At 56.0% G+C, this 27633-nt stretch overlaps 1 protein-coding gene across 20 annotated transcripts in view; it reads left to right on the forward strand.

The window, feature by feature from the left end:
- The window catches only part of NFASC (neurofascin), a 181278-nt gene extending 162931 nt beyond the window's left edge, over positions 1–18347 (forward strand). For 12 of the 20 annotated variants that reach the window (XM_036075905.2, XM_036075911.2, XM_036075916.2 and 9 more), the window contains 4 exons: positions 122–274; positions 6951–7082; positions 9135–9204; positions 12157–18347. In XM_036075905.2, coding sequence (XP_035931798.1) covers positions 122–274; positions 6951–7082; positions 9135–9204; positions 12157–12388 — 587 coding nt within the window. In that variant the 3' untranslated portion in view covers positions 12389–18347. The remainder of the gene's footprint in view (positions 1–121; positions 275–6950; positions 7083–9134; positions 9205–12156) is intronic. The other 8 variants (XM_036075912.2, XM_036075918.2, XM_036075919.2 and 5 more) reach the window with 1 other exon arrangement.
- Positions 18348–27633: the final 9286 nt, after the last annotated feature.

Here is a 27633-nt window from a genome sequence, read left to right on the forward strand (position 1 = left end):
CTGCGCAGCGGCCTGGCCCTCCCCCCATGCTTCTGCCCTTGACCGGTGACCAGGAACCTAAGCACTGCCTCTCCAGCTCCTCGTGCCTGGCCCTAGGCTGACTGAGGTTTCTGTTCCCCAGGCAACCATACGAAAAAAAGTGTCCCTGTTAAGGCCCAGGCCCAGCCTGTACAGCTGACAGACCTCTATCCCGGGATGACATACACGTTGCGCATTTATTCCCGGGACAACGAGGGCATCAGCAGTACCGTCATCACCTTTATGACCAGTACAGGTGAGAGGGGGTCTGGCCGGGCCACCCCCTGCAAGCATGGGCATTGCATTCCATTCTCAGCTTCCTGCTTGTCTCTCCTCCTTGGAAAGAAGACTCATCCCACCCATTCCCCACCTTGCATGGCGTGTCTCGGCTCTTATTAGACGTCGGTCCACAGCTCCCAGGAAGCCAAGAGGAGCCAGAGTGCATGCACAGTGGCGAGGAAGCGCCCTTCTGACCCCGAGGCGTGCGTGGGGAGTCCGAAGGAAATAGGATTGTAGGCTGAGGACGGAGGAGGCGCCTGGCCCTCCTCGCTGTGCTTAAAACAAAAGGGCTTGGCACAGGTGCAAACTTGGGCCCTGTGTGTGGGTCTGGGGGCTGGAGGAGCACAGGGCAGCCTGCCCCATGTGCACAGGACCTTGCTTCCTCACGTGGCATTAAGAGATAGGGCCATCCAAGGGTCTCGACCTAGAAATCTTCCCAGCATCAGCATGTATATCCCTGCCTTGCCACTGTCATCTGTTAAAAAAATTCCGAAGTGTGTGACATGAGTTGTTGGGGGCTTTCTTTTGGCTTAATTTTTATCCCAAGTTTGCCATGGCTTCAAAGTAGTTGATCTTCATCGAGTTGGGGGAGAGGAGGAAGCTCTCCAGTAGGAGCAGAGCTCTGGCTCGAAAAGGACTTCAACTGTCGCTAGAGAAGCAACCTCAGCGTGCCAAAGGAATAGGCCAGCAGGGGCTCCGGAAACGGGAGAAGGTCAGGTTGGGCAGGCAGCTTGGAGACTTGAGGGCACCTGCTCATGTGTTCGTGTGTATCTTCCCAGTCGGCCAGGCAGGTGGCCATGCTAAGCCCTGGGGCCAAGGGCGAGTGTTGGGGGAAGAGCCAGAGAGAGAAAAGGACCAGTCCCTGCCCCCAGGATGTCCTGATCAGATGCGGGTTAGTAGACACACGCATAGAGGAAAAAACCACACAATGATTTATATGGCATTCTGAATGTTGACTGAAATACTCATCGCTCTTCCTGCGCCTGGCCAGGCTCATCCTGGTAGCAGGCATCTTAAGAGTCACTACGCATCTGTATAAATGTCTCACTCCACCCCTTCTGGCCTGGTCCCTCCTGTCTGGACGTCCTGTCCTCGCCCCGTGCCTCCACCTCTACTGCCCATGCCCAGGCTGTCGAGATGCAGGGAGTCTGAGAGTCCAGCTGCCTGCTTGAGGCCAGCCCAGCCAACTCAGGCAAGACATCTGAGCAAGTGGCCTGGCCAGCGTGGGAGCCAGGCAAGGGAACTGGACAGTTGGCCGAGCAGAGCAGGTGGCTGGACTCTGTCTGACCCAGTCAGGATCCCAAGCTGTTGCTTATCGGTGCGTGCATTTGAGTTTGCTTCATTATCAACCTGAGTCCAGCACAGAGGCAGGAAGCACAGATAAGATCCCAGGCTAGAGCCCCTTCCTAGGGAATGCTACAAAAGCCAGGGCAGCCTGCTTCCAGAGTTTGACTTCTCCCAGCGCTAAGTCCTGGGGCTGTGAGTGAGGGGTGCGGAGAAAGAGCCAGAGAGGAAAGGACCAGGCCCTGCCCTCGGGGACATCCCAATCTGCTTCCCCATATAAAACATGCGGTACAGGGGGGAAAAAAAAGAAAAGAAAAATAAGACGACCGATAATACACTTCTGAACATTGACTCAGTGTCCTTTTCTCTTTTCCTGTGGTTGTTCTGGAGACACTCTTCCTGATAGATTGCTTTCAGAGTGAGTGAGTTGTCCCAGATTCCTCTCCGTGCAAGCTGGAGTGAGCAGGTTTGCAACCCTAGCCCTGAGTACATATTGCTCATTGATGTCGCTGGCTGGCTAGAAATTACTATGTGCAAACCACAGAGGGAAAGGAAATATTTTCACTTTCTGAAGTTTGTGTGTTTCTGGATTCTTTGAAAATGCACGCTGTGTATCCTGTGGGTGGACTCCCGAGCCAAGTTCACACGATCCCCTAGGTCCCAGAGTCTCATCACAGCAAGAGTTTATGAGCATCTCTGGGTCCAACCCAGAGGTCATTTAGGTGACCACAGGCCATCACTTCAGTCCACAGACTCAAATATGCGGCAGTGGTTCAGGGGGGATATGGAAGAAAACCACTAGGAATGCTAACCAGCTCCCTGACCCTCAGCGGGAAGATCCCACATGGAAAGTTAATCACCTCTTTGAAGCTTTTGAAGGCAAAGAGACCCAAGGGGCCACAAAAACATAACTCTGGACTCCGGAGGCTCGCCAGCTCTTCTGTCCTGGGGTGGGCGGGATGGGGCCAGGCGGCAGCAGGCAGGTGCTGACGGTGGGCCACAGGACAGACTGCGAACTGCCTCAGACCTCAGGAAAGCGGGAGGAGGGACATGAGGGGACCTCCCCGTAGTGAGTCTCTTTCGGTTGTGTTTGGAAGAATCCCACCGTGGGGCACGGTGGTGAGGCAGAGGCGTCAGATGGTGCTTCTAAGAGCAGCTAAGCCCAAATGCATCTGCAGGAAGTCCACCCCTGTTCTGCATGTTCATCTACCCTTATTTCTGAAATGTAATTCTCCTGCGGACTTCGAGTGACTGGCCTTTGAGTCATGAGAACTGCCTGCCTTGCACATGAATGGCCCATTTCTGAGCAGTGTTGCAGGCTGTGCTGTGTGGGAGGCACACAAAATATGGCCTCTGGTCGGGAGTAAGAGGCATTTGGACCTGAGTTTGCCAGGCCTTGTGGGCCAGCGGAGCCGGTGCTGTTCTGCTCCCCATTCCAGTGGAAGGTGGCGAGTGTAAGTGCACCCCAGTCTTTGAATGTTGTCATTACTGTCTCCATTAGGAATCTTGAAACATGTTGAGCAGATCGATTAAGAATGATGTTGGCAGACAAATGTAATGCGCTTAAGCCTCACTGCAAGGCCTTCCGCCTCTCAGAGTCCACTCTGTCGGGTCACGTTGTGAGTGAGATCATCTTGTCCTAAATTGCTTTTGGTTCTTGAGAAACTAAGTCATTTTGTTGGAGTCTGGTTGAGCTCACCTCACCCCAGATCCCACCTGGTTTGGGTTTGGGTTTGGGTTTTTATTGACATATCATTGACATACAACATTGTGTTAGTTTCAGGTGTACAACATAATGATTTGATATATGTATATATTGCAAAGCCATGGCCATGAGAAGTTTAGTTAACAACCAGCGCCACACGTAGTTACAAAACCCACTTGGATTTGAACAGCCTTCTGGGTCCAGAACATTCTTCGAACCTTTTTGGTAAGGACTGAAGGTAACATCTGAGCTTCAGGTGCTGTCAGGAATGGAGAGCTACATTCGCTTTCCGGATTGCCCATATGGCCGCTCTCCCTGGGATTGTGACTTCCTGTCCCAAGAGAAAGGGAGTCTCGGGGAGATGGCTTGTCAGGACATATCAGAACAAGCATCAGGAAGATGGTAGTGGAGAAAACCAACTGTTCTGCAGAAGGTGGGAACCACCATCCAAACTCAAGTTGTGGCGCATGGTCAAGCCAATCTCCCTGTGACCCCGGCAAGTATCCCAAATTAACCATATTGAATTAGGATTAAACTGATCTTTAATAAGTAGTCACTGCCTGCTTGCTATGTGACCAGCATCGTGCTAAGCACTAGGGGGCCCAAAGACTCCCCTGTTCTCAAGCCTTTAATAGTATCATTAAAAATCCAGACCCAGGAAACAGAGCGATTGAATGTTACATTTCGCGGAGTAAACGGGTAAAATCGGACTTCTGAGATTGGTGTGAGCTGGAGGAGTGGGAGATTGAGGAAGGAGGGGTGGAGTGTGGAGGTGGAGAGCAAGAAGGGTGGCAGGCCAGGCTCTCTTGGGCACGGGGGAGGGGGGGAGCTGCAGGGAGGGGACGCGCAGAGCACCTGGAAGGCCAGGCATGATGGGAGGTGTCCTGAGAGCATAATGACATGATGTGCCATTGTATCCTTGGGACCTGATAGACCCGGGGTGAGGAGGGGACCCCTCTAGCCTGGAGCAATGGGGCAAATATGAAGGACACTGGAAGGAGAAAGGATAAGCCTTAGGGATGGCAGGAATGGGGAAGCCACTGGCGGGAGTGGAGAGCATCGAGGGGCAGGAAGACATGGGTTGAATTTCAAGCAGATGGACCATCCAAGGAGATGTTAGGATGTTGGCTGGGAACACTGGGCTTACAGCTGCGGACGTGGCTGGAGGGACAATGCGAGATGAGTAAAGGGATTGCCGGTTGGAAAGTCAGGCCTGGAGGACAGGGGAAGGTAGGAGCCAAGGAAGTAGAGGCAGGTTTGGGAAAGACCCACTCCATGGTGGTAGTTGCTGAGTAGAGAGAGGCTTGAGGTTGGCCTGACGGGATTGGAGGAAGGAGTTGACGGGACCCGGAGACCATGGAAGGTGAAGGAGTTCACCTAGAAAAGGACAGTGCCTGAGCTAGAGCTGAAAAGTCTGGTGGGTTCCTCCAGGGTTTTTGTTTTAAGATCCAGGAAGCTTCAATGTGTTTAACAGCAGGAGGGAGGAGAAAGCAAAGAGGAAGACTCTGGAGGGTCTGAGATCCTTCTAGGACTGAGCCCCCCCAGGAGGGGCGAGCTGCTGCCACTGCTCTGGAGGCAGGGACAGCTGTGGAGGCTGTGAGGTTTCAGTGGTCACACTGATGTCACCGGCATGGGGAAAGGATGGCGTGGAGCAGCACGAGAGGGAGCAACAGTTTGGGGGTCAGGTAGAGGGGAGCGGAGGGATTGCGAGGCAGCAGCAGAGGTCCAGTTGAGGTGCACATAGCTTACCAGCTCTGTGACCTTGAGCAAATCACATAAACTCTCTGTGCCTCAGTTGTCTCATCTGTAAAATGGGGATGATAAAGCCTTCTGGCTTCCGGCTGAGAATGAGTGCTAGGAGAAAGGGGAGTGAGAGCCCTCAGAGGGTGGCTGGTTGGGGGAGAGGACTTTGGCTTTAGCTGAGAAGGTCTGCAGAGGGGGGCGGGACGTTGACTGAGGCGGCCATCTGAAGGAAGAGCTGCACATGTAAAGGCCTGAGGTAGGGCCGTGGGCGGCCAGTGTGGCTGGAGGAGAGAGGGAGGGAGACAGGCCTAGAGAAGTGTCCGGGGCCAGCTTGGGTGGGGCCTGCCAGGACAGGATAGGAAGGTAGGTGTTTCCTCAGTAGCGGTGGGCAGCGTTGGAGGGTTGGAGCGAGGAAGTAATTTGCTCGTATGTGGGGTTCTGGGAGGATCTCTGTGACACTGTCCAGGGAACGGCCTGCAGGAGTGGGGGGGATGGGATTCCTCCCACAACATCCACAGATCGGGTGAGCACAACCAGGGCAGAGAGCCTTTGCTCATCAGTCTTCCCCATTTGTCCAGACCCTTCCTGGTGCCGTGCCCTTGCCTAGGTACAGAGAAGGCTATAAAGACAGTTTCTCTGTCCAAGAAGAGCAAAGGGTAAGATTGCACCCAGACACCTGCCCCACAAAAGGGCATGGGATAAAGACCCTGGGGCACGAGGGCTCCGGGTCACCCCTCTGTTCCTTGTGCTCCCCTCAACTCTGGGAGGAGGCCCCGTGCTTGGCTTGGGCGTGTGGGCTCTCTGGGACCCTGCTGTCGACTGGCACTCTGAGACGCCCCTTGGCGCACTCGGACGGCTCCGGGGTTACTTTGGGTCTGCTCAGGGTGGCTTGGATCCTGCCTCTCCTCCCAAGTCTTGGTTCCCATGGCAGGCTGGGTTTCAAGAGGGGGTGCTTGTGTTCTCTAGTCCATAGAAAGAAGAGTGAGGGGGTCCTGCCCACTCCACACCCCTTCCCAAACCCTAATGCCAACCATTGGGTCATCCAGGACACCGTCAGATGGCAGCTGAGCTCTTGTCCTCTAGGCCCAGTCACATGCCCCTTGAATTGTGAAGGGGTCTGCTCAGGTTGAGACATGTCTTCATGCGCTCCCTGCGGGGCTAGGGAGGGACTCACAGTCACAGGGGTGGGGGGTCTCCATGCGTGAAAGTGGTCTGAAGTGGCATGGGGTGCGCTGAAGGCCTGGCCCCAGCCCATCTGGGGGTACCCGTGCAGGGACTGTCTCTGCTGTAAGGGAGCACACAATCCAGTTGGGGGAATGTGAGAAAGCACAGGGCATTCTGGAACAACACCCTGCCCAGGACCCACGGCCAGGAGACCTGGTTGGTTTCGGGGCCATATTGGTGGGAAAGGTTGCTGTTCAGAGCCTGTGCAGGCCTGTGAAGGTGTTCTTAGAACAGGTTTTTGCAATGTAACCACGGCCCCCATTCCCTGGTGGGTAGCAGAGTCCCATTTCCTCACCCCAGGCTCCCTGATGGGGAACTGTACCTCCAGGGCCAATCCCTGGCCTTCCCTCCATCCCCACCAGGCTGTGACCAGCCGTCTGGTTTGCAAGAATGCCATGCCCCATCCTTAGGAAACTTCCCCTTCCTAAAGGACCTGTTCAGCCTTCTGCTGCTTATTCTGCTCCCTATATCCCTTTCCTGTGCCTCTTTTCTGACCTCTGGAACTTGGCTCTTTAATTATTTTCTCTTTGTCCCTGTAGCGGGGTGGTTCAGGCCAGAGGGCTGCTAGGTAGTAGCATAAGGCTCAAGGAGGAACATCGACATGAAATAGCCATCCTTCCCCCCACGTCTCCCTCCTCACCTCCGCCCGTGGGAAATCACTTGTGTGTTTGCTTCTGGTCCTCCCCCCTCCCCCCAGCTTACACCAACAACCAGGCAGACATCGCCACCCAGGGCTGGTTCATTGGGCTCATGTGTGCCATCGCCCTCCTGGTGCTGATCCTGCTCATCGTCTGTTTCATCAAGAGGAGTCGAGGTGGCAAGTACCCAGGTAGGATGTATGGGAGGAATGGGCTTGGGGGAATGGGGCCGGCAAGCTTTCCTGGGAGCCACCAGGACCCTGACCAGATCCAGGGGGCTCAGTTCTCCCAGTGAGCCTAACCCTTGCCAAGCTTGGACATAGAGTCCTCTCGCCTGGTCCATGCATCTTAGAGCTGCCAGAAAGCACTTGAGTTAATTAAGTTTGTCCGAGGTGGGTGGATGAAACGATCCAGGCAGCTCCAAAGAGGGGATAGAAGGAACCCTGGCTCCTATTAAGAATGACCTTCCCTCCCCTTGACTCACCAGCCGTCTGCTCAGTAAATTGGCTTTTTTCAGCCTGAATCTCATTAGGATCCTGTGTCCTAAGGAAGGAGGAAGGAAGAAAGGCATTTTTTCTAACCATGAGAGAGAACAGAGAGGGGAGGGTCTGGATGGAAGAAGCACGCCCATGAGAGAGGCTCTCGGTGACTGGGCTGTAATGACAGATCCCCCAGCAGAGGGTCAGGAGCTCCTGCTTGAAGAGCAAGCAGAGGTTGAGGGGTGGCTTGCGTTGGTACAGACCCCATCGGGAAAGAGCTTTGGACTTCCCTAGCATCCCAAAGAGCCGTTGCTCTTCTGGGGGCCTCAAGATCCACCAGCCCAGACAGACCAAGGTCAAGGACAAGGACCTCTGGCATTCTTGCTTCTGGAAATATTGATTGTTTTTTCAAACAGGGGCAACAAAGCCATCTGTCTGGGATGGGGTGAGTAGAATGACAGGGGACAGGATAATGGATGACCCAGTGAGAGAAAATCCTGCTGGGCTGCAGAATGAAATTGCTCCCTGCCCCCCAAAACTCCATTGCCAAGCACAGGCCGTGCTCCCCAAATGCCTCCTCTCTCTGCCTCTAAACAAGACCTCCTCCAGGGTCCCCCTAAGACTCAACTCAGAAGATTCTCTTTTATTTCCTCTCCCCACCTCCCCCCCGCCGCATACCCTCAGACCCTAGGATTCTAAAGAGTTCTGCCTCTGCTTTAAGTGAGGGAGATGTCTGTGAGGGAGGGCAGGAAATTATAATTCTTTATTGGCGCATGACGTTTTCTTTCACTTTGTTGTGCTGTGTTGGGATTGTTTTTCTCCTGTAAAAGAGAAAGCCAGAGTCAGGGAGAACAACCTTACTGAGCTCACCCCCCAACTCATCAGATAAGCTTGGAGGCTTCCTTTGCCCATTTAGACAGTGTCCTTTTCCAGAAAGTTCTCACAGCTTACCTCCTTCCCTCCAGCTGCAAGGTAAGGCCCTAGTCCGCTGGAAAGATGAGCAAACCATGAGGCCTGGGCTCTAGACTTTACGCTAAACTTTAGTCAGTCACTAATGAGTTCTGGGATATGTTCTTCACCTCTGAAGGGCTCAGTTTCCCTCTCCTAAAATGGGGGAGATCATCCCGCCCTATACCTCAGGAAGGATACATAGTCACTCGCGTAAGTGTCCCTGTGTGCCGGGCTCTGTGCTGGGTGCGAAGGACATGAGAAGGAGGGATGATCTCTCCTTCAAGACACTGCAGTTGGCACAGCGGGAAGATCACAGCCCAGGAGACAGGCCTGGGATGGGTGTGTGCAAACCACAGAGCAGGTGTGGGAGAAGGGAGTCCCACACACTAGTGAGGTCACAGACACGAGAGCATTTTCCAGCCCGAAAGTGCATACGGAGTGCCCACTCCGCCCAGGGCACTCTGCTAGGGGCTTTTACAACTGTGCACAAATAATTACCCTGCAGAGCAGAATAGGAAAGGTGCCAAAGAAAGGATCACATCCATTCGGTGTCTGGGGGCAACCCCGTGGAGAGGTGGCGGGGGGCCTGGTGGGAGGAGGTTTCAGTTGTCAACGGAGATGTGTGGAAACGCCGGGGTTGAGGAGGAGGCGGGGGCGTCAACTTGACAGCTGGTTAAATGCAGGAAGCAAGAACAAGGGAGCCATCGATGGTGCCCCGTTGAAAGGGAGAGTGTCACTAACTCTACAGTCGGGGTCCTGTGGGGCAGGGACATAATCGCCGTGTCTGTGTTTTTGCTTCTCTTATCGGCCAAGTGCGAGAAAAGAAGGATGTTCCCCTGGGCCCCGAAGACCCCAAGGAAGAGGACGGCTCCTTTGACTACAGGTGGGTGATCTGTTTGGCTCCTGGTCCCTGCCCCCCCATCCATCCTGCTGTCACCTCTGCCTCTCCAACAGCCTCTGCTTGTGCTGAGTGGGCTGGAAGAGGCTGTGTCCCCGCAGGGAGGACACAGCCCTGCACACTCACATGGATTTGAGGGACACTGTTCCATTCATTCAACCGCACAGCTCCAATTTACTGAGCTCCTTCGATGTGTGTTTCCATCTCTTTCCTCTGAAAGCAGATGCTGGGAACGCCGTGGCCATGAAATGAGCTGTCGGCTTCCTCTCTGCCCACCCCCCACCCTAACCCTGAAGACAGGGACCTGGGGAAGCTGTATTGTCTTGAAACCTCAACTTAGTGAGGGATGAGGGGCAGGGGTGGGGGGTTCTAGATCTTTTCCTCATGAACTTGAATGATATCTCTGGGCCCTAGCCCAGAGCAAGTCTTGGAGAAGCATCTGGTCGGGGCTTGTCCCAAATCAGAGCACTGAGGCCCAGACAGGGAAGTGACCTGCCCAGGAACCCCACCCATACTTGCTGCCCAACGAACTGGTGGCAGAGCTGGAGAAGCAGGGCCTGACTCCCAGCGGGGCAACATCACGATCCATCCCTCTCAGATCTGGACGGGCCTTTGTGGCTGGCGTGAGAGAGACAGATTACACAGTTGTAATCTCCATTTTGATGGCAAGTGTACCCTGAGTTAAGGAATGATTTGGGGTGGGTCACGGAGGCCTCATTCCCAGACTAAGGCGGGCGGGAGGAGATGCTCTGATCAGAACCCTACTTCCCCACCCCCACCCTGTTTACTCTCTGGGGCGAGATCACCCCGTCTTCCCCTGACCTCTCCTTATCCTACCCTCAGCCTCCACCACTCCACTCATCAGCAGCCTGGCAGGCAGACGCTGCCCAGAGCCACTGTCCAGCCAGGAGCCTATCTGGAGACTTATGTACTAAATCCGTCTGCCCAGTCCCAACATCTCCAAAGGCCTCCTAAAACGGCAAGCAGGAGAGGCCCCTCCCCTGACTGTCCTCAGCACCCCTGGCAGGGCCCGTCTTCCCCAGGGGCTGAGCCCTATTTCCTTCCTGGCCACCGGTTCCAAAGAACATGGGGCTTTCCCTTCCCCAGGCCCTCAGTGCAACCCGGCCCCCTGTGCTATGAGAAGCTGCTCCCTCAGGCACCTCTCCTCCCCCAGGCACGGAAGCTGTTGGGCAAAAATATCTGCCTTCTCCCCACCCACTCCCCTGTCCCACCCACACTGAGGCTGGATATATGTACACAGGTGCATGCACGGGCCCACACACCACAGACGCACACGCGCACACACACCCGCCTCGGTTTTGGCTTGGCAGCGAAGCACCTCTCTGGTGGGTCTCTCTGCTTCTCTCTCCCTCATCTGCCCACCTGTGTCTCCAGGGTCTCTCGGGAGATGGGCTGACAGGTGACTAGACCAGGGACCCCCTACTCCTTCTGGTTCCTTTCAAGCTTCCCTTAGAAGAGGTCTGTTCTTTCCAGATCTAGATCCTCTTTCTCTGTAAGAACCTGACACACTTGAGACGCTCCCTCTGCCCAAGCTGGGCCATTCCTGTCCAGTGGCTGCATTTGGCTTAGGTACCTGGAATCCCCTAGAATCACACAGACACAATCCTCATGCTCCTGGGAGGGAGTGTGTGTAAAAAAGACCCGTGAGTAGGACCAGGACCAGCAAGAAGCTGCTAGTTTTCCAAACGTGAGCCCCACTCTCCATACAGACTCAGTGCAGCCCTGCAGCCCCGCCACCTCCCCGTAGCCCTGCCTTCAGAGAACAGGCCGAGGTAATGGGGCGCAAGAGGGAGGGCTCATAGCTTTGCGTGGACTGATGCCCCCTCGGTCTCGGGCTCCAGGTCCTCCGCTGCTAGCTGTCTCTGCCCAGCACCAGTGTTAGAAGCCACCATGCGTTGCCCCCTCTAATGGCAACTCAGCCAGCTGTTTCCACATCCCCCCCCACACACACACACCCAGGAAGGACTAAGTGGCCTAGGGGCCAGGGAGGGGACATTATGTGTCTGCCACGCTGGGCACCGCGGGGGCCGCACTGGCTGGGACCCACACTCCCGCTGCCGCCCGGCTGCCTCCTGCCTGGGGGCCGTCTCCCCTCTGAAATGGGGCCAGCAGCACCTGGCCCCCCCTCGGAGCCCAAGAGCAGGACCTGGGGGCCTCCAAGGAGCCTGGGCAGGGTCGCCAGAGCCTTGCTGAGCTTTGTCCCCGGGTGCTGGCCTCGCACTCCTGTGTGTGCCCCTCCGCTCGTCCCACCCTCTTTCACTCGAGGCCCCAGCAACAGCATCTGCTCGTCGGTAAACCAGAGAGCGGACAGAACCCACACCACGTGAGGAGGGGAGAGGCAGGGGAGAGGTTTGTTTCCCCGTGGCCCAGACCCGTTGCTTTTAGTCAAGGGCAGAGCCTTTCGAGACAGGGCCACCCAGATCACAGAGAGTCAAAGCGAGTTCAGCCCCTCTTGATGGAGAGACTAAGGCCCAGGGAGAAGAAAGGCTTTCCCAAGACCCCAGAACCACACAGTGACGCACGCAGCTCTAGCCCCCCAGCTCCTTGGCCCACCCCATCCTGCCTCCTCTTACAGCAGCTGGCTGTCCTCACTGTGGGGTGGCTGTCTCTGCCTCATGACAGGGAGCCCAGCCCGGGAGTCCGGAAGAGTGGCCTCCAGGCCCAGCTCTGCACCACCTTGCCACCTCACCTGGGAGAAGACGGTCCTCTCCGGGCCTCGGGTTCCCTTCTGTAACCCAGCCGGACAGGGGAGGCCTGGGGGCTGGGGGCGCTGACTGGTGACCTCTGAGGCCCTCCCCTCTCTGAGCTGCAGAGCACATATGCCTGGCGAGAGACCAGCAGCCTGGTGCTACCCCGCCTGGGTTTAAGCACCACTGGACTGGGCCAGACCCTGATTCTCTGTCTCTCTCTGGCCAGTGACGAGGACAACAAGCCCCTGCAGGGCAGCCAGACGTCCCTGGATGGCACCATCAAGCAGCAGGAGAGTGACGATAGCCTGGTGGACTATGGCGAGGGTGGCGAGGGGCAGTTCAACGAGGACGGGTCCTTCATCGGCCAGTACACGGTCAAAAAGGACAAGGAGGAGACAGAGGGCAATGAAAGCTCAGAGGCCACGTCGCCTGTCAACGCCATCTATTCTCTGGCCTAATGGAGCCCCCCCCCCACAACCCAGGGCACAGCCACTACTTTGCAAGTGGGAGGAGGGGAGAGGGGCAGATGAAGCCACTGCAGACCTACCACACAGCCGCCACCACCTTCAGGGACAAGGAAGGGTACAACAAGGGGGTCTGCCAAGCTGTGAGGACCAGTGACCGCCCAGCCAACCCCAACCCCCTCCCGATGACCCCCCCTGCACCCCTGGGGTGCCACCCTGTGGAAGAGCTAGAGTCCAGGCTAAGCTCAGCTGGAGGGAACCCAGCCCTTTGCTCAGCCTCATGGCCGCCTTGAGCCTTCCACCCCCACTGCCCGCCCTTGACCTCAGCGCACACACCAGTTTCTGTTGGTTATGGCCCTTCATGTTGTCTTTATTTTTGCTTTGTGCATCTTCCCCATCCAGACCTAGCATCTCCATTTTCTTTTCCTTTCGAAGAAATGTCCCTGGACAAAGAATAGGTGGATTCTCCCCCAGATAGGCAAAAGGATTGACCTGTAAAAGAACATCGAGAAAAGCTGTCGTATTCACACCGCCACCTGGCCAATGTATTTCCGAAGGATGCCTTTCTCGCCAGATGCCTCCCCGGGCCCCCAACCCATGCGCCTTGGCCTTGTCAGTTGCTGAGCTGGGCTTGGCTCTTTTCTGGAAAATGACAGTATTTTTGGCAGGGAGAGAGTGGGCAGGCCTGCTTGCCTCGCTCTGGTTCAGTCGGGAGGTGGGCTTACCTCTTGCTCCTTGCTCTCACCCTGCCCCTTCCTCCAGAGTGTCCCAGACAAGAGCTGCGCCAGCTCTGAAGGAGTCTGAGGAACAGGAGCGGCCACGGATGGGAAGAGCTTCGACACCCGTGGCCGAGTACCTCAAGCAGAAGGAAACCGGGCATCTGGTCCCTGGGGAGCTGTGCTCACCTCAGAAGAGAAGGAAAGGGCTGGGTTTGGACTTCCTTCCTCCCCATCAATGAAACCCAGGATGTGGGAGAGAGGACCATGCCCCCTGCCTGCAGGGGAGAGGGTGCCCCCTACCTGGTCAGGGATCTCCGCCGCTGCCCTCACGGAGATGGAACCAGGCAATGCAGAAGCTTTGGTGTGTTTGGGGGTGTAACATGCTGCTCCCCCTCTCGTCTCTAGCAGAGAGCATCTCCTCGGTCAATTCTGTAAGACGTTGAAAGTGGTGTTTTACACCGTGCCACCCCCCCCCCCCCCCCCGCCGCCACCCTGAGACCGAACCAGCGTGTCCTCTCCTTGGGGTATTTACATATCAGGAGAGCCCGCAGGAACACCACGCTGACCGCGCCGGAGAGCCTGGCCTGGGGACCCCGCGCCCTCCGGATGCCTTACGCAGCTCTGATCTGGCCCTGCAGCTCCCGGGTTCCCAAGCCCCTGCCCGCAAGCCTCGAAGCCTCCAGCAATGTGTGTCTCGAGAGTGGGGCGGCCCCTGCAAACGTCACCGCAGAACGAGAGCAACCACTCGACGCGTGCCCTGCATCCCGTTGCCCCAGCCGGAGACCCTGGCCGACTCCAGTTCTCTGAGACCGAAGGCGCGGCCTTCATCCTCCCCACCTAATCTGTGTCTGAAACCAAAGGTACCTAGCCTCAGAGAGAGATCTTGAGCCTGAGAGCAAGCCGGTGCCTGTCGCTGCAGCTGGAGTCCGTTTCGGGAGGGTGAAGCTGACCCCTAGCGATGGCCTGCCTGCCACGGCACAGCCTCTGATTCGAGCCTTCAGCTGCTTGCGGGGCGGCCTGGGCAGGAACGGGGCTGTGTCCTTCAGAGGCTCGATTAAAGCATCGTGTGCCACACGTTTTAAACCACAAAGGTATTAGCAATCCTTGCATCACTTAGTAAGCAGTCATTTGAAGGTCAAGCCCGTAGACACATGTACTCTGTCTGCAGGTAAGAAACCATAGCCCAGAGCTGAGCCAATTGTGTTGTTTGAACCTGAGAGCAAGTAACGGGCCTTTGGCCCCAGCCGTGGCCAGCCTTGCGGCCCAGAAGGCCGAGGGGCAGCTCTCTCATGGTGAAAGGGGACAGGGGGAATAATGGGGGGCTAGGAGTGAGCTCAGGGTCCCCTCCCCTGCTTTCCTCTGACGCCTGCCTGCATACAGCGGGGCATTCCTGCACCCAAGCCCAGCGTCCCTCAAGGGACCGTCAGGGAAGTGTGCCTGTGCACGGAATTAAAGGACCAGCCTTTCCAGAAAACACTCTGGATCGGAGCAGAGCAGTCTCGGGCCCCTCACTCCATGGGACACCCCGCACACTAGTGGGCTCAGTGTACCGCAGACAGGCTCGTAGGGTGAGGGGACCGTGCGCTGTCACAGCGCCAGTCCGCCTGCCGCACAGCCGAGGACCGCAGAAGGGCTTCTGCCTGCGCGGGGTCTGGAGGAGAGAGGGTCCCTCAGCCCGGCCGCTCCTCGTGTGTGTCCTGCCGGCTCTGAGCCACAGCTGCCCTCGGCCCCCACGAGGAGAGGCGCTGCCCGCGCCACCACACCGCCCAGCCCTGGCAGACGGGCGCCAGCCTGAGCCTGGAGAAGCAGTCTTCCCCAGGCGGAGATGCTTAGAGAGGTGTGTGGCTGGCAGGGTTCGGGAGCAGCCCTTCCAGGAAGAGGATGTCCGTTTTCCATGGGCCCGTGCCAGAGCCGAGCCCGCGTAGCCGGAAAGCAGTATTGGCCCACACCGCCCGGCCAGCTGGGGCGCCCAAGCAGCCCCCCGAAAACCTACCAACCGTGGAGCCAGGAGACGGGACACCACTGGTGCTTCCGCCTGCCTGGCTGTTGCGGGGGGCATCTTGCAGCGACCCCAGAAGCCCCATTGCCTATGCTGCGGGCCCAGCTGCTGTGCTCGGCCGCCAGGCTGTGGGCTCAGGAGACACTCCTGAACTTCTAGAGTGAGCCGGGCTCGGAGCCATAGTCATGCGTGGCCCCTGCCCTCCCAGGGCTCACAGGCCTGGAGCTGAGGCTCAGGACACAGCGGGCATTGGTTGGGAGCACCCTGAGTGCTTAAGCCACCGATGGCTCCAGGCTCAAAGGGAGACGCTTCAGGGAGAGCACATGGTCCACAAGGCTGAGCAAGACGGAGTGGTCAGAGCCTGCAGGGTGGGGTCGAGGACAAGTACTGCTTCCTGAGCCTCTTTGCTCTGCCCCTTGGGGCAAGTTGCTTAGCTTGTCTGTATGTTGGTACCCCCATCTCCCCTATGTCATCCATCCTTTGAATACCTCTCCCCACAGAGGGGCAGGGGCCCACCTGAAGGAGCAGGAAGGCCAGCGTGTAAGGAGTAGAGCGCTGCAGGGCCAGGGAACAGCTGCCTCCCACCTTGCCTGGCTTTTGGTGGAGGGGACCCATCTTTCCTTACCTTGCTATTGAAGAGATGGTTGAGGTTCGGTTGAAGGGAAAACCAGACTAGCTCTTTCCCTTGTCCATTGCCTTTGCCCTGGGAGGTGGGAGGCATCTGGTCCACCCCTTTCTGGCAAGTCCCAAGGTCTGGAGAAGTGTCCACCTGTCCAAGAGACAGCCCGTGCCAACACTGCTCACCCTGCAAGGGGTATCTGCAACCTGGGCCAGATACTGCGTCCACAGCTTTCCCGAACACGGCCTTCGGGAAGGGCTGAGGACACGTGGTTTTCCAGCTAAGGGGCTGCCTCCCCCGCCCACACCCAGCACCCACGCACGGGCCGACCCACACAGTAGGGCAGCACTTTCAGGGGCAACAGTACTGATTATGACATCTTAGGGTGAGTTCACACCCCGACCCGCTTGAGACGAGATGTGAAGGGCTGCATGGGTGCAGTGTGCAGCTCAGGACAAGGGGGGAAGAGGCTGCCCAGGTTGGACCCCATTTGAGGGATTCCTGCCAGCAGAACTGAGAGAGAAAGTCTGATCCGAAGGAGAGGGAAGCTTCCCCGGGAACAGCCCAGGGCAGAGGTTCTTTAAGGGTCATGGGGCCCTTTGCAGGATCCGAGCCAAGACACAGAGAGTCACAGACAGCCCATGGGACTGTGGGGATTTAAAACACTTTGCCTCGGTCTTAGCAAAGCTGCTTCGCTAACACTGAGGCAGGGAGGCTCCCCCGGCTCTCACGGGGTGGGCAGCAGGTTCCTCGGATGCTGGCACAGGGCGTGCTCCCCATTCGTGACACCTTGGTGACCACTCCTACAGCCCCTGCCAAACACACACACGTCTGCTAGGAAGAAATCACCCAGCAGATCCTGGTTGAGCTTCACATGGTGGCTTAGGGGTAGCATGTAGGAGGTCCCTGATTTAAAAAAAAAAAAAAAATCGGAGGAGACGAATGAAACAAACTTGAAATGCCAGGAGGAGACGGTGCCCCAGGCAGAGCCAGCTCCGGGCAGTCCCGTCCCCTAAACCAGGCAGGGGCCAGCCCTTGGGAGTTCGAACCAACCTTGCGGCTGTCGCCAGCCGGCCCAGCCCAAGCCCGGGCAGCGCCCTGCCTTCTCCCCACTGTTGAGAACAGCCTTCCCGAGACAGGTTGAGAAGGATCAGAGGGAGAGGACAACCACCCAGGGAAGCCACGAGACCCCACCGAGCAGTGTCTTGCGCCACACCCCCACCCAGCGCACCTCTGTCAACACAGTATTAAACAGAAGTCCTGTGATGCTAAGGCTGGAAACGAGCTCAGTCCCAGGGTGCGTCGCTTTGGATAGCCTCAGACTGCAGCACGCGGAGGAATCACAGAGCTGATCTCATGGACAGGACTCTTTGTGCAGACGAGGACACTAAAATCCACGGAGGGGAAGGGACTCGCCCAAGGTCCCTCGGCTGGTAAATCAGGGTGAGGGGAGGGCTTGAACCCGGGCCTCCGAGTCCTTGTCTAGGGTTCTCCACCTGCCCCCAGGGGCCTCCTTGGAAATAGAGGTGTAACTTCACATCTGTCTGTACCTCTTATCACTTCTCCCCCATCCTCTGTATGCCTCCCAAAATGAAAGACAGAAAGGATTTTTTTGAGGCCAAGACCAGGCCGTCTGCGGCAGCCCACGGGGAAGCCAGCCTCGCAGGGCAGACCCGGACCAGGAGAGAGTGATGAGCTGACTGGTGTTTGTCACTGTGAAGTCTCGACTGTACTCTGGAGTGGCGTCTCTTGTTTCGTGATACTTGGGACCCCCAGCAGGCTGCGTCCCTTGGGCCCTTGGCCGTGGAGGCTCGGCCACCCCGGGGCTCACTGGGCTGGAGTTCAGCACACATGAAGAGTTCAGTGAAGCAATAAACACAAAAATCTGGGAGAAGAAATCCAGAATTTTGTGCCCTACTCTGTTTCTTTTTCAAAAACGATGCCAATCGGATGACCCTGCCCGTTTTTTTGTTTGTTTGTTTTTGATCCCCCCAATTGGACATCCTCAGTCAGTGTTGTCCCTCTGCCCAGCTCCCAGCTCTTTGCCACCTTCACCCTCCTCCTGGGCTGAGCATCAGTCGCCTGTGACGTGGCCGCCTTCTGTCCCGGTCCCACCTCCAGCCCACCCTGGCCCAAGAGGACCTCTCGCCCTGCCTCCCCCCTGCCAGCACCCCTTTCCCCCCCGACACACACCGTGCCGCATTGTTTCTTCTGGGGGGATATTTTTTCCCCGACGTCTCCATGCCTTCCCGCACACCCACACACCTACAGAGTGGTCTGATCTTTTTTCCTTTGGTTAAAGATTTAACTCTCCATGGCAGACCTTGTTTTAACCCCTCTCACATCATGTTCTTTCCTCTTTGCAAGTTATTTTGCATTAACCAACGTTGTCAGCGACAGATGCGGATCTGAGGGTGTCCCGCACGACCTTCAGCAGGGAAGACTTCCGGGCCGCGGAGGACCATCTAATACATGGACTTATAAACTGACTGCATGAGCAATGAAAAGGCCAAATTATTCAGAATTTTTTTTTTTTGGAATCACTGTAAAAAAAAAAAAACTGATTTCTTTTGTATAGAGAACACTAAACGTATAATAAAAGTTGTTCAAAATGGACTCTGGCCAAGTGATTTGTTCATTTTCTTTAGTTAACGGGAAGAGGGAAGGGGGTGTTGGGATTGAAAACAGAGAGAATCAAAAAGGATTTCTCAGGGGCACCAGACAGCGCATACTCTGGGGATTCTGCAAGGCCCATCGTGAAGCTGGTCTTACCCTGGAAGCCTCGTTGGCACAATTTGTGCTCTGACCATACGGTGACTGATACGTGTGCAGCCGTGGAGATGGCCTGATTCAACGCAACGGTGTGTGTGCTTGTGAACCATTGAAGGAGTGCTGTGATGGGGATGCTGGGAGAAGGGGAGAAGTGTGCGATGAAGCTCTCCATCCCCCCACCTTCTTCTGTACCCCTGCCCTTAGGTGGGAGAATACCAGCACATTTAATACTGTTGAAGGAATGAATAATACTGCCTACAACAAACCAAAAACCTCTCTCAGTAGACTCAAAGGAATCTCAACCAACAAGCAAATAGGGGAGGGAATGAGGCAGAGAGGGCTGTGTTGGTGGAGGGGTACTGATCCACAGTTATGCGTCCTTTCTTGATTCTCCGGCCTGAGTTGGGCTAATTCTCACTGAGGAGTGCCCCATCGGCCATCACCCAGGCAGGATGAATGGCGAGGGACCCCCAGATGTTGTAACTCCCCTCCCTATCCTCAGGGTGGTGTGGGGGTTAGGGAATGGGCAGGGCTGAGAGATGGCTCTGCTCGGGTAGAAAGATAACTGATGGTTTACAGGCAGGAATGGGAAATTAGGGCAAAGGATTCCCCTGAAAATGCAGGCCCCATTCTCCTGGATAAAGGACCATCAGGTAACTATCCAACCCACCTGGGTTTCCTCTCCCTTCAAAAGTCCTCAGAACAGATCGGGACCTGAGGCCTTATTTCCGGGTCTGGCTCCTCCTGAATTTTTTGGTATCTCGTTGGGTATGCCATGTAACACCCCTGAACCTCCCTGATCACTCCTTAGAATACGTGAAAGATCTTTTTCTCATCACTCTCATGTTCACAAGCTGTCTCTGAAATGTGCCCTTCATGTCCATGTGCACCCTCCCACCAGTGACCCAAGCCCTCATCCTGAACTGACAGAGTCCTCGCCTCTCCTGGCACCTACTCCCTGCTCGAAACTGCAGCCAAAAGGATCTGCTAAAATACAAATGTGATCCTGTCCCTTCTTTACTTAAGACCTTCAAGTTTGCTACAGTACCTTCAGTCTGCTACAATGGGATAAAATCGTAACACCTTGGCTTGGCATGTTAGACCTTTCGTGATCTGACCCCTCCTTCGGCAGCCTTGTTTTTAACCACTCCTCCACATGTATCCTAAATTCCCATTCTATTCTGTTCCCTGCTCCCTCTGACATGCAATTATTTCTCACACTTCTCAGCGTTGGCAATTCAATTCCACTCAAAAGCACCTATTAATAACCTACTCTGTGCTAATGAATGCTATAAGGTAAGTAGGATAGAGTTCCAGTCCTCAGGAAGTTCAGACTGTCATGAGAAACAGTCAAGTAAGCAAAAGCAATGTTATAGGAGCACCTACCTGGCTCAGTCTGCAGAGCATGCAATTCTTGATCTTTGGGTCGTGAGTTCGAGCCCCACATTGGGACTAGAGTTTACTTAAAAAAAAAAATCAATGTTATAGTATCCAGGACAAAGGGCTCAATAAATGTGGGTTCAACAAATGAATGATGGCCCAAAGGTGGGTCTGCTTGGTACACCCTCCTCCTGGCCTTCCACACACCCCTTCTTCTAGATAATTCATCATCACTGGAGTTGACGCTCACAACCAGCCCCTGCAGCACCTGATTCCAGGCTTTTTCCTCTCTCCCATTTCAAACCCCTCCAGTCTCCTTTCTCCTTACAGATCATCTCTCCCGGGCTCCTTGAAGGCAAGCAGTAGCCTCGTGCTGGGTCACAAAGTGCTGATCTTTAACAATCAGCTCAGGTGAAGTCCTCCCCACCACCTGATGTAGCCCATGCAAGTTACGTGTGCGCGCGCGGGCTGCACAGTCTGGTTCAGACCCCCTTGCTCTGCCCCCAGAACATCTATGTTTTGTCTTTCCCAGAGAGTCCTCATGCACGTGTTGCCTATTTCTTTCACGAAATCGTGAACATTCTGAGTATGAGAGATTTTCTTCATCTGTGTGTCCACAGGCCAGTGGCCGGCACACAGCAACGACCAAGCGAATGAGTATGAATGAATATGAATGAATGGGTGAACCGTCTTTCCTTTGAAAGAAGTGGCTAGGTGAATTCAAGACTTGTGTCATCCTCTTTGGATATTGGATTTGCATGACTTTTGGGGGGCCGTGGGCAGTCCACCGGCCCACTTTTGGAGCAGGAACACCCCCCCCCCAACTCAAGGGGACAGAAATGGAGAGATGAAGCAAGCATCTTATTTGAAGAAAGCCAACCTCAATTCAGCTGAGGCCAAACAAAGCGGCTGCCTCTCTTCAGGGCCCAAGGGATTCCCAGAGTATCTGTCATCCCTCATCCCTGTCTCCTGAACGCTGTGCCTCCCAGCCCATTAGAAATGCTAATCTCCAGCATGGAGCGGGATTAACCGACCCAGTGGGAGGCGACAAGTCATCTTCCAATCTTCATTAAGAGTGAAGGCTCTACCCATCTTGCCCAGCTGCCCCCAAAGGGATGGGATCTGGGAATTCATTATAGCCCCTCTCATCAAGGCAACCACTACTGCTCAAAACCATATTCGGTGGAGGAAGGCAGGGGAGGGCCTTTTTAGCCTCCCCTCCGCACTTAATGCATCAGAGCCCATTTGTTTGATGTTGGCGCCCGCTGGAGCGAGGACCAGGCAGTGGGCCTCAGAGCAATTTGGAGCCACAGCTGCGGCCCAACAGCCCCGCTCCCAAGCTCCACTCCCACCCCCACCCCCGCCCCTGAACTTGCTGCCGATTAGCCCCGGACCCCAAGGCAGAGGAGCACGGCGTTGTGTAGACAGGGGAACGGTCACTCCGAAGCAAACAAATGAAATTACTTAGTGAGTATTTAACATCACAATTGCCCTCTAACGAGGCTAAATTCAGTGGAGGCTCCGGGACTGATCTGGGTAGGGAGTTTGCAGATAGGCAGTGGGAGAGTCCTGCGTTATTAGAGGGGGGAGCTTTTGGAGCCCCAGGGCGAGAGTTGGGGGCAGATGAGGAGCAGAGACAGGCAGCAGGAAGATTCATACTTCTGTTAGTATGGTCCCTAGACCGGCAGCATCTGGATCTCCTGGGAACTTACAGACATGTACATTCTTGGGCCCTGCCCCGATCAACTGCCCCAGAAACTCCGGAGTCTGTTTAACAAGCCCTGCAGGTGATTCTGATGCAGGTTACTGTGGGAGGACCTCTAGATGAGAGGGACAGTGACAAGACTGGGTACTCTGGGATGCGTCCCCTCCCCGTGCCCCCTGAAGTGTCAGTCATGTCTACCCAATGGATGAATTTGCTTCACGTGAGCGGATCTTTTAGAAAAACCAGCCAAGTTGGTGAATTCTACATCCGAATTGATGCAGGGTGAAGCAGAGACCGCAGGAGAATGTAGGGGTCAGAACACAAACCCGTAGGCATCAGCAAACATCGTGCGAGAGCCTTCGACTTTCACGGAGCATGGAACTGGCAGGGGGACTGATCCATTTTCATCCATGTCGCAGAGGCACGAGGGCACCAGATGGTATCTGGGTCACAATACATTTACATTAAGTGACTTCAGAGAAAAGCCACTAATGACGTTGACACCCGCCGTCTGTGGTCTGTGCGGGGAGAGTGATGCGCACTTTATGCAAATTCTCTCCTGTGACCCCCACACCAGCCCTCTGAGGCGGCTAGTGTCAGGTCGGGTCCTGCAGGAGGAAGCTGCGGCGGCAAAGGGCTGACTGCTACGCCCGGGGAAATGACAAAGCTGGAACTCGCTGCCAGGCCTGTCTGACTCTAAAACCTCCCCGTGGGCCATGACACTCGGGTATGAACGGGCATCTCCGTGACGAACGGGCATCTCCGTGACTAACAGGCCTGGCACTTGGTGCTGCAAAGACATCGTGCCCCCGCAGCCCCTGGCAGCTTGTCAACGTGGTCCAGCCACGATTTGCCCCTTACTACTCAGCTCTGCTGGGGGGAGCACCCACAGGCTCCTGACCCCAGCCCGGGAGAGCCCAGGGGAGAGGGGTGTGGGTGCCGGGCCGCTCAGTAGTCCTGCAATGGGGGTCAGTGAAGCCACAGGGACTCACCCTGCTCCAAGTCTGCCTTGAGTACCAGGAAAAGAAGAGCCAGGACTCGGAAGGTAAGTCCGGCACCAGCTGTGTGACCTCAGGCAAGTTACATACCCTCTCTTTGCCTTCGTTTCTTCATCCATAAAACAAGGATTGTAACTGTAGCTCTCTCGTAGGTCAGTGTAAGGATGAAATCAGTTAAAATGTGGAAAGTTCTAAGAAAAGTGCCTGATGCATGGTAGGTATTATATAGTAATGCGTTAAATGTACATGAATGAATCCCCTTAGGCTTTCCCCTTCTTCTACATACTAGAATGTTCTCCCTAGCCTCTACTGCTTCCTTCAAAAGTCCTCCCCATCCTTCCAGGCAGGCTCAAATCCCACCTTTTGTGACCAGCTTAGCCCCCAGGGCTGTTTCTCTCCAAGGAGCTGCTCTTGACCTTCCCCACGTCCCCCCCCACCCCCGCCCTACCAACCCTCACACACCTTGGCCTTCAGCATCAGTTCGCTGCCACTGCAGGGACTTGTGTCTTCTATGCCCGGCCAGTCTATCAGCTCTGGAGGGCAGGACTGGTACTCATGCCCTCTGGCACCTTTGTGGCACCCAGCCCTGCCCCTCCCATGCAGGTGGCCCCCACAGAGTGAGCAGGCCTCATTTGTATTCAGGCCGGCTGCGTTACCGTATTTACTGCCCAGCTAGTGGCTCAGTCTGTGTGGTATTGACAAGGGGGCACAGGGGGCAGGCAGTATTTGTCTTCCTAAAAGCACGTTTACAAGGTTCCGAGTGACTGGATGCAAGGGCCAGTGATGGGTATTGAGAGCTAGAGGTTCACTCTACAGCCCCATTAATTAACTTTCCCAAAGTCCCCTAAGTGCTCTTGTCTCTCTTTAAAGCCTAGGAACCCACTCTCATTTATCGGAAAGGACTGTCCATCTTCCACCTCCCTCCCTCCCGTTCCTTCTTGCTCCAGCCTGGTGGTTAAGACACAGCATGACCCTCTACCCACCAGGCAGTCCCTGGGTTGGAAGAAGATGAGGCCAGACATCCAGAAGGTCCAGGTTTGTCCTAAGAGAGAAAGACAGGGACTCAGCCAGCGCCCCCTCCCTGAGCATGCACAGCCCTGATCCCGACCCGAGTGGGTCAGGGAGGAATTCCCCCCACCCCCGCCTCCCCAGGATTCCAGAGCCCAACTCCCAAGCTTAGGGTAGGAGAAAGCACCTCTTCCAGGCCACACGGCTCCTTCCTTCTCAACACCAACAGCACTTCTCTCCAGGGAAGGGGAGTTTGGCAAAGACCATCATCCACTCAATCCTCTTGGAGGTCCAGAAGGGCTAAAATCTACCGTCTTCCTCCACCCCCAGGCCCAGCAGCCACCTCCCTGAAAAACAAAACACAAAACAGAAAGTCCCTCCGTAGAGCCACCTGGGCCTCCTTCCCATGTTTTCCGCGGTGCTGAGCCCTGGTCCAGCCGGGGTAGTCAAGGCTGCAGGCTCGCTGCTGGGGAGAGAACATGCTCTGGACTCAAGGGGTTGGGGGGAAGGCATATGTTCAGTGGTCAGTCAGCAGGCCCCCTGGAGAAGGCCCAGTCCCTCCTCAGTTACGTGCACCCGCCTCAGACCTGCAGAGCGGTAGGGCTGGTGTGAGCCCTGGCCCATCCCTTCATTCCATAGATTCCCCACATCAAATGCTAAATCCCAAACTGGCTCCCCCGACCCAGCCCCCCAGCCACCCAGGGACCCAGCGAATGCACCGCCCCTCCCTTCCACAGGAGCTAAGCTCCTCGGGGAGAGCAGGTGCCCATTTCAGACTGTGGCCAACCAGACTGCATCTGAAAGGGCTCAGAGTTTTTCCCAGGGGGGCAGAAATACACTCGTTCCAAAGCCAACAGAAATAGTTAGAGAGCTTCAGCCGCTCTAGACTCTCCCTGGCCCTCTAGCCTCCCAGCGCCCCCACCCGCCGACACACCCCCCAAAGCAGACAGCTGGGAGCTGTGCTGCTCTGGGGAAGTTGGGGGCCAGAAGAGGCAATATGGTCATTCTCCAGAATCTCATCCTATCCTAAACTGAGGACCATGGAGGTGCAACCTTAGTTCCCAGACACACAGGCAGGCCTTAGACCAGGGGGGAGCCTCTGCGTCCCCTTCCTCCTTCCCCCCAGCCCTGACATCCATTTCCGATCCCCCAGCCCCGCTTCAGGGCTGGCAGGCACCCTCTCGTGGGTCCATCAGTGGCTTTTAACGGAGCCCACCGCCCCCGCTTTCATCCTATTAGTGAGCTGGGAGTAATTACGACTTCATTAGCCAAATAGGTTCTTGGTTCAAAGATTCTCCCCACCCCACAAAACAAAACACACACCCGCTTCCCTCCATCTGAAGTCTGTCCCCTGGGGCGCCAGCTAACAATGTGGCAGGCTCCCGGGAAACCAGCAAGGAAGGGGGAAGGAGCCAGGGATGGCTGGCCAGTGGGGAGGAGGCCAACAGCATCTCCCCCCCTCTGCAGCGCATCTGTCAGCGGCTGCCCCCAACCCAGATCTTTGACAGGGTGAAGGATGGCACTCCAGCAAATGAGTGACCCCTTGCATCTGTCTGCTGTCCTCCACCCTCCAGCCCCCCTCCGACTCCTGCTTCCAGTCACTTCCCGGAAGGACAGGGCAGGCTTTTCCTGTGGGGGGCTCTCGGAACCAATGCCCAGGGGCCTCTGGAACGTCGGGAGCCCCCGGCTTCCCTGCCCCCCGGTCTCCCATCTATACTTCAGCTGCTGCAGCTCCAGGAACAAGGAAGAAGAGGGTCTGCCAAGCAAGGACAAAGCTGCGCCCAGGACCATCTGGCTGGGGGAACCTTAACCAAACCCCGGCCACCAGACCAAGCAGGCAGGTCCCTGACACCTCGGAAGGATTCCACAGCTTCCCTGTCTATCTGGCACCCCATAACTCAGCCTTAGAAAGAGTTTTCTTTGGGTCTAAATTAGCTCCACGTTACAATTAAAACCATCCCCACTTGGGAAATGGCTTATTGTCCTTCTCTTTTACTGATCTTAATAGGTTTTAGGAGCATGGAATCCAAGCCTCCTGCCTCTAACCGGCCCTACCCGGAACCTTCCTTAGTTCCTGCGGGCCACACGGTGCGCATCGCAGCATCCTGCCTCTTGGGGCAGGCCAGGTAAGCCTCGGGTCTAAGGCCACACCAGCTCCGGCCACTCCCACAGCCTACCCCCCACCAGGAGAAGACGTGGGCTCCCTGCAGACCCTCAGACACATGCCTCTTTGTCCATGGAGTTTCCGAGAGAGCTGGCTGCTTCTTCGGGGGGCTTCGCAAGTAACAGCTGGTGAATTCTCATTCCTGCTGAGGGCCCCTCTGCTTGGATCCTCAGCTGGCAAGATGCCATCTGCTGGGGCTGGCCCTAGAGGCAGGAGGATAGATGAGATGACCTCCAGACAGCCCTGCCACTTGCCAGACTCCAGGCTACATGCAGCCTGGCCCCGGCCTTGGCTCTAACCTGACCCTTTCCTGCCCCCAGGCCTGACAACTCTGCCTCTGCCCCCCCTTTCCCAGCCCACAAGCAGCCCAGAGGCCAGGCAGGACGACCCCTGCTCCCTGCCCTTCAAGCAAAGCAAGTCCCCAGAGGCCGGCCCAGCTGTACACACCGTGCCCGTGCTTGCGTTCCCTGAAAGCAGCCCTCCTTTTGTTAATTCTGCAATTTCCCCAAGTGCCGGGAGCCTCTCATTTGACAGTCACCGCATCTGTTCCTGTCACTCTCCAGAAGGTCAGGTGGGAGCCGTGCCAGCCCCTTCCCTGAGGCTCCCGACACCTCACGCTCCTTCCGTCAGCTTGAGCGCCCTGCTCACCTGGCCCCTGGGAACACCTCCGGGTCCGCTCTGTGTCCCTGGCCCCCGGCAGCCTCAGTAACTATCTCCCCTTCCAGGACCAAACTCACCTGCCTAAGTAGATGAGCACAGTCCCGTGCCTCGGGGGACTTCAGGGAAGGAAGCTAGTCCTCCCTTTGAGGGCCCTAACAGGTATAGGAGCTTCAGGGGGCCAAGGAAAGGGAAGCCCCTTGCTTGGTCCTTCTCATTGTCACCCCCCACACACACACACACACCCTGTGCACGCAGTCTTCGGGCTGCTCATCTACAGGGCAGTGGACGTTCTGGCTGGTTCCTTAGCCCAGAAGGCCTAGCAGGAATCTGCCATGCCCACGTCCTGAGCTTCCACGTAGAGATCCCCAGCCTCGTTACTGCTGACATTTGGGGCTGGGTAATCCCTGGGGGTGGGGGCTGCCCTGTGCATTATAGGATGTTTAGCGGCATCCCTGACCTCCCCCTAGATGTTGCTAGCACACATTCCGCCCCACTCGCACCCTTCGCGAGAACCAAAAATGTCCTCAGACACTGCCAGAGGTCCCCTGGTTGAGAACCACTGAGCTAAGGCAAGAAGGAAACCCGAAACCTGAGCGTCAGTGACTGACGCCTCCACCGGGCTCCAGGCGACTGAGGGATGGCTTCGCTAGGGTTTGGCAAGCCTCCGCTGTAAAGGTCCAGATAGTAAATATTTTCAGCTTTGGAAGCCACACGGCCCCCGGTGTGGCATGAAGGCGGCCAGACCATACATAAGTGAACAAGCATGGCTGTGTTCCAATACATCTTTATTTATGAATGTTGAAATTTGAATTTCATATTATTTTCATGTGAAATAGTCTCCTCTTTAGTTTTTTCAACCATTTAAAAACGTCAAATGCATTCATTCTCAGCACATGGACCGTGTTCCTGGCTTCAAGGATCTCAGAGGAATCAAAACACCGAGGTTCCTACTGACCTGCCCCTACAAAATGAACAAAGTCAGGCGCAGAGGCTGACGGTGTGAATGGGGTCCTGGTCCTCCGAGGAGGGGGAGGGAGCCAGTCACCCCCAGTCCCTTGGGCCCAATAACTCCAGGTACCGTTTTCCGTGGGGCAGCCCCACTAAGCTCAGCAGGGCTGACTACATAATTCTCAGTGCCTGATGCAAAATGAGAATGCGAGGCTCTTCTTCAAAAATTATTAATAATTCCAAGACGGCAGCAGAAGAGCATGAACC

Source organism: Halichoerus grypus, chromosome 7 (assembly GCF_964656455.1).
Source record: "Halichoerus grypus chromosome 7, mHalGry1.hap1.1, whole genome shotgun sequence".
Lineage (NCBI taxonomy): Eukaryota > Metazoa > Chordata > Mammalia > Carnivora > Phocidae > Halichoerus > Halichoerus grypus.